The 10,094-nt window shown below is 48.1% G+C and overlaps 1 protein-coding gene across 1 annotated transcript; it reads right to left on the reverse strand.

Moving 5' to 3' along the window:
* Positions 1-7,245: 7,245 nt before the first annotated feature.
* Positions 7,246-8,989, reverse strand: F5147DRAFT_688527 (uncharacterized protein). The gene is given in 12 exon segments (XM_041436919.1): positions 7,246-7,511; positions 7,569-7,594; positions 7,651-7,700; positions 7,751-7,779; positions 7,831-8,161; positions 8,217-8,278; positions 8,387-8,388; positions 8,404-8,432; positions 8,487-8,500; positions 8,565-8,593; positions 8,653-8,706; positions 8,763-8,989. The coding sequence occupies 12 exon segments, from the start codon at positions 8,901-8,903 to the stop codon at positions 7,307-7,309; spliced, it is 972 nt and encodes a 323-aa protein (XP_041294105.1). The 5' UTR covers positions 8,904-8,989; the 3' UTR covers positions 7,246-7,306.
* Between the last annotated feature and the right edge of the window lie 1,105 nt (positions 8,990-10,094).

Here is a 10,094-nt window from a genome sequence, read left to right on the forward strand (position 1 = left end):
GGCACAGCATACGGCAGGGTCCAGAACTGAGCAGATCCGCAAAAAGATACTCGCCCATTCACTGTTGGCGTTTGTGTGACCGTCAGTTTGGTCATTAAGACTACGTCGTCAAAATACCTCTGTGGTGCAAGGGATTCTCCTCTGACTATGTCACGGGGGTGTCATGTACTAAATGCGGTGCAAAACAGCCGTATAGCTAGCCTATACAGTGCCGGTTACGTGGATGCTCGTGGTTGTGACGTTTTGATCACCCTGGTACGACAGTTTTTCTCCACGTATAGATTGTCTTTCGCAAAAACCTTTTGTAAATTTCCTACAGACTTCCTTAAGGGGTTGGCTCTGGATGAACTTGGATGCGTAAGGAGCAGCAACATTAAAAAAAATGGTACTATGGGGCCCACATACTAAGCTTTCGCTGACTTGGACGACTGACCTCGAGATTTATGGATAAGACACCACATTGACTTGACGTTTTGCAATCTCAATCTGATTGTCTGCTTTGAACTTCGTTGCCGTTTCATTAACCTTACCCGGACTGAATTTCTTAAAAATTATACATAGGACGCCAAGCTTCCATCAAGGCATACTTTGCGTTAGTGAGTTTTCTTATCAAATTTTATTGATTTCCGTTTGACTATTGTTCTGTTAATGGGGCCGTGGGGGTGGCTGAGTGCATGTTTTCAGGCTTTCGAGATGTATCATATAGTGACCAAATGCATATGCCTGACACTGACTAACCGATAACTACATCAACTTGTGAAGACGAAGGGTGGTACATTGGGAAGTGACGAGACTTAGAGCTCAAGTTGAATCCGAGCACCAAATGCATGCAGATAGGTGATGAGCCTGAGCGTAGTCTAGTGGTATCGGACGTGGAAATGCTGCAGATAGGTCACCACGGTCTGCTTGAAAGGAAACCATAGTCCAATACAAATACACACGCATGTAGTATGATATACGAAAGTACCAGTGAAAACCGCTCAGATCCCTAATCTTCAAAGGAAATTGCATCTACAGTATTTCAATCGTCCTGACGTCCATCAGGTCTCGGACAGAAGCCACATCTTTGACCTGCGCAATGATATCACCATCCGACGCGACCCTCTTGTATTCTCCGCCACGCTGCCGCGCGAGTAAAAATGCGCCAAAAGGCTGCCCAAGGCGAACAACCAACCGCAATGCTCGCGATTCTAGATCGTCCACCTCCTGTTTTAGGACAGAACGGCTAGGTGAGTCGTCAGATGGAGACGAGGGCGGCGTCCAATAATCCCCTTCGTTCTCCGTATCGTCTTGCAGATCTGTAAAGTCTGGTAGCTCGAGGAGAGACCGATCCCAGGGACGGACAAGGACAAAGGCTTGCTGAGTGGGCCTTGTCTGCGAGAACTGAACAATCGGCTGTGCAGTGGCGACCAACAGGTCACAAAGCCCGTCTGCCTTGACTTCATATCGAGTCTCCTGGGATGGATCGTAGCTTAGACCGACCTCTGTGACACGGAATGCCATGCAAGGCAGATGTAGTCTGCAGTTCGCGAAACGAGCAGCGCTCGTGTTATCAAGCCGGTCATAAAGTTTCAAAGCCAAATCCACAGCCATGGAATTTTCTCGCAGGGAAGAAATAGTTTTCTGAATCTGATCTTCGGGCAAGGATGGAAGGGTGCGTGGAGGAGTGGCGTAAGAAGTGATATAGGCCGGAAGACAGCTATTAAACTCGGAAGGTTGTCCGACCCAGTCGAGGACAGTGATGTCTCCCGACCGAGCCACGATCTCCTGCAGGAGCCGCCCGAGCGCATTCTGCTTCTTCTCGCCATACATGACGGGTAGGTGGACACCGAAGATACCAAACAATGAGTACGCGATGTCTTCTTGCAATGTGGTGACCCGAGATGACGCCCATTGAAGTCTCTGTCGAGCGTCGCTCATCCCAGGACGAAAGGAGATCAGAGCCCGTGCATCTATTCCCGTCGCATCCTGCAACTCCATCATGATTGCCGGGGACTCCTTGTGGTTGGAAGAGCGATCATCGAGATATAATGACCAATCATTCTGATAGAATAATACAACTTTCGGAGCGACGAACTCTTGAAAGGTCCATCCTCGCTGGTTCCAAACACTGCCTCGCCAAAGCACCGGGATCGGATGAAGGAGGCACATCGGATAGGTACACAATAGTGAGCGCTGAATGGCGGTACCAGACGAACATGGAGTTGACCGATTCTTGAACCTCGGTGTTGCTCCTCTTGTCGATGCAGCACGTGTCCATCCACGCCCAGCGATACCCAGAATTGCGAGCTACCACGCAGAACGACTGAAGTTTCGCGATCCCGCCAATTCCATTCACCTCGCGCACATCGGTATCCTGAATGTCGTGCAGCAGCACCTCCGTCTCTTCCCACCTGTGTGACAGCAAGACGCAGCGGAAGTATGCTGCTACCACTTGCTTGATGCGGTCCATTTCGAGGTCTGAATGCTCCATTGTGGATGCCAAAAGCGCCTTATACTCTGCACTCGTTTTGAAGGCGTATATTTGGGCTGCTCGATTGCACAAAATACCCGTGGAGGTATTAAGTAGACGCAACGGGGGTATATTCGAGTTCAATCCAAACTGTTCTTTGAATAGAGTCTTCTGCTTCCGATGGACAAACATACTGTTGACGCAGATCTACAGAACGAGATATGCATTTCGAGATCATGCAGGAGTTTTGACTTACCTCGTATCTGAACTTCGGGAGAATCGTCCAACTTGGACAACATGATTTTGAAGACCTCGATGGCTTCGTCGTAGCGTTGCGCGCCACGCAGCGCTGTATGCATCAGCTGGTATCCAATGTGAGATGAAGGATTGAGTTCGGTAGCCTATGCATGCATTGCCGAAGTCAACATGGGCCACGAAATCATGGATGCCATGTACCTTTTGCGCGTCGAGAAGCGCCTCCTCCCACAGCCTTTTCCCTAACTTTGCCCTGACTACATTTTGCAAAGACGACATCGGTTGCAGAATCCAGGTCGATCACCGCCGAGTACAAGTCAATCGCGCTGTCAAAATCACTTGCAGCGAGGGCAGCATCTCCGCCACTCAGAAGGGGCGCGCTGCATTTTCCCGTAAAAGCTAAGTGAAATGCGGGTGAGGATTGTAGCCTGCATGACATTGCAAACTCCAGACTTACCGTTGGACCATTCAAGGCAGATGGCCCTCGTTGTTTCGTCGATACTGTCCATCATGTATCGGTATGATCTCACAGCATCTTGAAGTTTGCCTGCCAGAAGGAGTGCATCGCAACGTTTCTGATGTGCAGTGAGCCACAAAGATTTGAGATCCCAGCCGAAGAGCTGAACAAGGCATTTGGTTATGAAAGCGTTTCAGGGTGTGTGTTGACGTACCACCACCAAATCCTCGTAAATTTCATGAATGTCCGATTTCGACGGTAAATTGCTGGAGTCAAGGGCGGCAGTGAAATGGACAGCGGCTTCGTCGTGACGTGCGCCACACAAGGCTTCGAGTCCAAATTGAACACGTGAATATGCCTAATATGCAAGTTGCAAAGATTAGCGTCGATGCAGATGACTCAGCGTGGCTGCGTGATGCCTACTTCCACGATACGACATGCGCGAGTGTCGGCATGTGGACAACCGGTAGTGAGTTCTTTGATGAGGAGGTTTGCCTCGTCATATTGATCTGCATTGAAGAGCGCGACGGCCTGAAATATGCGATGAAGCGGAGAGGGACGCGAGGCAAATGTAACATACTTTGATCAAGAGCAGAAAATGGAGGATTTGTAAATCTTGGTCCGTGTACATTGATGCAATATCAAATGCTGCCCTTGCATCCGGGACGCGACCTTTTCCGCAGAGGGCAATGCCCTTGGAGATATAGCCTGGCAACGAGGGCTCGATGTTGATGGACTGTGTCACCATCGAGTTAGCCATTCATAAGGGAGCGATGATTTGTTCAGCAAATCTTACATTCATTGCATCCCAAAGGGCACGGTCCCAGTCATGTTTTCGCGCCATAACAAATGAACGATGGGCGTAAGAAGTATGGTTGTTTGGATCGTTGTTGACATCTTGGGTTAGTAGATCTTCAGCAGTAGATAAGTCACCATCTATGCACGCTTTGCGGGCTGTCGTGATGGCTAGGATCTACACAAAACATGCTCGGATCGTGGTTTGTATGAGTGAAGGACAGAAACATGCCTTTGAGCGATGGGCATAGGAAGTAGTATGGTTGTTTGCATCCGTGGTGATATCTTGCGTGGGTAGTTCTTCGTCGGTAGATAAGTCTCCATCTATGTATGCATCGCGAGCTGTTGTGATGGCAATAGTCTGCAAGAAGCACGCTCGATTTGTGGTATATGAGTCAGGGACAGAAACATGCCTTTGGATGAGTACCCTGAGGTACTGCCCACTCTGAGATCATCTTATATTTACCTCCACTGAGGATGTGATTGCCGTCCACGGAAAAAGTGATGCATTGCGTGAGGTATGAGTGCTCAAAGACGGCAATGGTTCGTCGATCTGAGAGCTGCCAGAGACGAACATGGTTGTCATCAGATGCGGATGCGGCGAGTGTGCCAGCAGGATGAATGGCAATGGCATTGATGTGGTCAGTGTGGCCCGTCCAGGGATCACCGACCTGATTCCATGTTGTTGTATCCCATTCGCGTATGGTAGGATCGAGATCATTGCCGCTTGTGAGAAGGCGTGTGCCATCGGGCGTCCACAAGAGTGATAAGTTATCTCCTATGTGAGCCTTGAATGATGCGACGCGTTTCCTCGTGCCTGAATCGTAAATTTCGATATGTCTGTCTGTTGCGATGGCAAGAAGTTCTCCAGATGGTGAATACTGTGCGCAGTTGACAAATGCACCAGACTCGATTGGATTTCCTTGCTGCTGCCAGGTTTTAGTATTCCACAGTTTCGTCATTTTGCTGTCATATGAACCGGTGGCAAGCACTGTTCCATCAAGAGAAAAATCCAGCGAGGAGATACATTTGGAGTGTACTTCGATTTTGGCGAGTGATTCGCCAGTGTCTCCGTGCCAGGACGATGACCGTCTCCGCCTTCATCACCGCTTGCTATCAATTGTCCCATCTCGTGATACTGCCAATGCCGACACCACGTTGCGATGCCCTTCCATCGTCTTCAACACAACACCTGTCTTCATGTCCCATATACGAAGGGTTTTGTCATCCGAGCCCGTAACCATCCGTCGTTTATCGGGAAAAACTGCGACTACACTTATGCTGCCTCCGTGGCCATTGAACTCTTGCAGGGGTGTGGTGATTGAAATAATATTCGACATTTTACTGGATGTTGATGGTGTTGAGCACGGTCGAGATGGACATTGTGTCATTGTTTAAGCTATAGAGGGGCGTGTATTGTGCGTTTTATGGTGCTTCATTGCCTGGTTCCAATAGACGCCTAGGACCCTTAAGGCTGTTCACTTCCACACCTCCATTACTGTAATGCACCCTCAGATTGCCATACCCGCTGTCCTCGACGGTATGCCGTTCCAGCACTCCTGCAGTGCATACATGAGTCCCACTTTTGTCTTCAATGTTTGCAGAATGCATGTAGTACTTCACGGCGGTCTCAGTCCAACCCACGAATACCTCGACATCCTCTCCGAGCTTACGCGTCTCTTCGACGTACCTGTTATGTTTTATGATCAACTTGGCAATGGACGCTTTAGGCCACGCCTCTCCCAAAGAAGAATGGAAATGTGGACTTCCACACTGCGCAGCTCTTCGTTGACGAGCTACACAACCTCCACTTAAGCATCCATGACAACTATAACGTACTTGAACAGAGCTGGTGAGGGATGCTGGCATCAGAGTTTACAACGCGCCAACCAAAAGGCCTCGGGAAACTGGTGATTGCTGACTTGCCAGCGAGTATGGCGCTGTGGGTTAAGGCCGCAAATGAGTTGAGGAAGGGGTTGTCGCAGGAAGTACAGTATGCGTTGAATAAGCACGAGGCGGTGGATACAACAACGGATCCAGAGTATATTGCCGCGACGAACGAATTTTACAAGCGGCACTTGTATAGGCTCGACCCAATGCCTCAGTGCCTGATGGACAGGCTTGGGTGACGACATTGCTCATCAACGGAAGATACGATGAAGCACACGACATGATCGTGGAGCCCCTTTTTCAGCATATCCCGAAGGTACGGTGGGTACAATCCACGGACTCAGCACATGTCCCACAGCTGGAAGAGACATAAAGGTTTATGTAGGTGGTGTGCGCCTTCTTGCGTGACTGAAGCGACTGGAGGTATAGAGGTGGTGTAAAAGACATGAGGTGCACAGTGTATGATATAAGTCGATCATGAGCTTGTCATGAGCACAAGTAATATGAATGGATTGACATTGCAAGGCCTCCAAAGATGTGTGAGAACTATTATTAGGTGCAAACAGGACCAAAGTCTCAGAACAGATTCAACTGGTGAAATACATAGTCCCAACACAAATCAGTCCGTATCACCCCGAGCCATTGTACTGGTCCGGGTATCAAGTTGACCTGAACACTGATCGACAGAATTTAACCACGACGGTTATGATTTCTTTGCCATGCGTAGCTCCTCACAAATTTACGGATCCTGACATGGTTGCTGTCCAACGAGACGGTACAAACACAGAAGGTAGGGTTGGAAAATAAAAATGAAAATTTCTCAAGGGGCTCTCGCATTGGACGCCAGTTGCCCGGGACTCCGTCGTACGTTGATGTTGAAACAGACACCGCTGTCCCTGTGGCGAGCATTGCTAGCGTCAGGCTCATCTTATTCGGCTCATCACAAAACATCCAAACATTGGTGCCTGTAGAAACAAGGCAAGGACGCGAAAGTATACGAGGGATCCGTGAAGTACAGGGACGGTAGTATTGAACGGCGCTGGACGACGGATTGACCTGCACGGTAAGATTATGTCAGCGGATATCGTTGGTACAAAGTCACTGAGTTTATTCGCGTTTAGTCTATAGGCAGGGGCCCCAATACCCCGGGCTTCACAGATTTAAAGATTATTGGGGCAGACCATGTTGAATTTCAAACGGTAATGAAATGACACCCTGCATCTTGGCAAACCTTCAAAGTCATCATTCTGACTTAAATTTGTGATGCCTCACCCTGGCTTGGCCACGGCCCTTAGTTCCCTGTTCCTCCAGCACACTTTCCAGCATATCACAGTAGGGACATCACTAACCATTACTCCCCGCTTAGTGTCCCTGGCTATTTGACCATGTTCCTTAACTTGTGTCATCAGAGGTGATATTTGATGGGTATTATATCGTTTATTATGTCACAGCTAACATCATACCTTTTGTGCTACTGGTTCATGTGTGTCCATCTCGACCACGATGCTCCTGCCATAATCACCAGAGACGGCCCACCACCTTACCCTACTGAGCTCAGACGGGTTGAATAACCAATTTTGATCGATTTTCAACTTCCCAGCGAGGGAGTGTATGCTGAGCATAAGCCGAGATACCGCAACTGCACTGATCGCTAGCTGTGAGCTAAAGAATTACACTGCTTAGCAAACATTGATGAAACATGCGAGTGGAAAAATTCACTTTGACCAAGTTGCTGGCCCGTTGATCTGTAATCCCGGAGTATTAGGCGCCACGCAGGCCAAGAGAAAGATAGGTAACGTACGACAGGATCTTTGGTCAAACGAGCGCCGACTACGGAGAATGTGGCCGAGGCTGTGTTCTAATTAGCGCGCAGACGGGTGCATGAAATATTCATCATTCACCCATCGAGACGAAGAAGACAAGGCCACCACTGAATAATCGGTAAGTGGGCCGAGGATACTACTTACAGAATGGAACTCACTCTCGTACCAAACGTTGCATCAATTGATCCATCCGCAAGTCACGAGAGACCTTCAGAATTCGTGCGATCGTGAATCCAAACAAGATCATGTGGATGATGGTACTTGGAACGAAAACTGCCCATATTATCGATGGTGAAGGCGCAGAACATCCTGGAATGGTTGTTATCTGCCGCTGAAGCTGCAGAGATTCCGTGGTTGACCGCAGGAACGGGAGACTCAAGCCTGTCATTGTGATGGATGATACAACGCATGCTGCATAGCTGAAACATGCAACTGCTCGTGCAATGGCACTATGAGAGTACATGTACCACACACGGAGGAGGAGAATTCCTGTTATTGCAATGTTTTAGCCAATCTACGGTAACTTATATGAGACCACTAGGACCTTGGTTGACGCAGATTGCGAATATGGAAAGCTCAAATGCAGCGCGGATCCAATGAGTGCACCTTGAACAATGCAATGATTAGTTCATGTGCCATTTAGAAGGATAATTTTAGCCTTACGACTAAGAATCATTGATTGTGATGTGACTTGGTGAGCGCATTTAATGGTAAGAAACAAATTATCAAACCTGAGCTGGTATCCCGGTCCCAAACAGTGCTAAGACATTCGATCATTCATTGAAAAGTTGAAGCCAATAACCATAGTACTCACCAACATTCGTTGGTCTTCGATGTCCGAAACCAGATAAATGTCAGGACAACCCCTTGAGCGGCAACTGATTGTACTTACATCATGGCGACAAATGGAAGGTATCGGTTCTAAAGTAGCTCTGTCAGATAAGAGCTCACTTCACAGAAAGTACAGCCACAATGCTCACCAAGAAAAACAAAACACGGGATAAACTCCATGGACCGGACCAGAAATATTCAACCTGAGATGCAAAATTGATGGAGGGAAGTCCTGACAACGCTATGAGCCACCACACACCTCTTCTCCGAAGGTAGTCAGTAGATCGTAAACCAGAAGTGTGAAGCATGCTATTTCTAAATAATGAGCACTCTGGAATGCAAACAGCACACTCGTATTATCATCAATAAGATGAAACGGTGTACTAGTGGAGTTGTTCATGGTCGTGGGGCATCGAGAAGCTGTCCCATCTATCTTATGAGTATGAACCTTAGACGCCAAGCGATGCCGTTGACATGCCGATGCATTACTGGCACATTGCCATAGGAGATACGAGAAAGGAAACGAAATTTACTGATGGGCCAGTCACGCCGGTGACGATCAAATCGATCCTGTGCGTTGTTCAAAACCTTGTGAGATAAAAATAATGCTTATTGAGCGCCGATCAGGGAGCTGGTGAGGAGAGAATATCGTTATATAATGTAGGAAAGTATTTCGTCACATTGGATATGACCATGTAAAAGCACCGCAATCAGCATAACTTATTAACCGCAAACAAGAACTCACCTGGTCAGCGCTTACTGACACGTTCCACCTGTGTTCCCACTGGAGTTCACGCCTTCAGGTGGTTTTAAGATAGCCATTATGACCTGGAGATCCAGTAGAAACGGACTCGGCGCAATGCTAATGATAGTTCTCCAAAGAAGGGATCCCCGAGAGCCGAACCGAAGCTTTATCTTGTCCAGTCCTGTACTACCCTAAGTTTGAAAACACAGCGTTAGTTGACAGCTCCCATCTACTACTTAGTAAGTGCGGCACGCACCCTGTCTGGTTTAGGTAGTACTTGCGAAGTTGGCATGGACAGTGCGGCTGCGCCCTAGATAGCGATACCGACCTGCTCCTGGACCACAGTAGGCTCTAGAAGTTCGATTTCTCTGCATAGATGAGTGATTCATGAATGAGCAGAGCCATATACATCATCGTCAGTAGTAAGTATCATGATTGGTGTCAAGCATCGTGACTCAGGTCGGTGTTTGAAAATCACGGGTTCCGCGGGAGCATATCATATATAAGTATATCAGAGCACATCAACATCATGATATTGCTAATAGCTATACGCATGCCCGATCATCGAATCGATTATCTTCCATGTTATCAACACCTGATCAAAGCTTCGTTGTGGAGCTAACCGTATATGGCCAGCGCTCGAGTTTCCATGTGCAAACTTTGTGATATGTCTGGTCGTTGCTATAGTTGAGGACGTATCAGAACGTATCTAGCTGTGCCTTTAACGAGGTATGCTTTGGTCATTCTCACGTAGTATCAACGTGGCTTACAGCTAGGGTACTAGTACCTATTCCGATCCTTAGGCGCTTGTCAAACGGGTTACGGCTCGAGGAGTCGACATCGGTC

Source organism: Suillus discolor, assembly GCF_016758755.1.
Source record: "Suillus discolor strain FC423 chromosome Unknown F5147scaffold_20, whole genome shotgun sequence".
Taxonomy (NCBI): Eukaryota; Fungi; Basidiomycota; class Agaricomycetes; order Boletales; family Suillaceae; genus Suillus; species Suillus discolor.

Coding starts and splice junctions, on each gene's coding strand:
- F5147DRAFT_688527 (XM_041436919.1), bottom strand. CDS start 8,903: ATGAACAACTCCACTAGTACACCGTTTCATCTTATTGATGATAATACG. Junction 8,594..8,652: donor CCCGTGTTTTGTTTTTCTTG/GTGAGCATTGTG, acceptor GAGCTACTTTAG/AACCGATACCTTCCATTTGT. Junction 8,162..8,216: donor CGCAATCTGCGTCAACCAAG/GTCCTAGTGGTC, acceptor TTGCAATAACAG/GAATTCTCCTCCTCCGTGTG.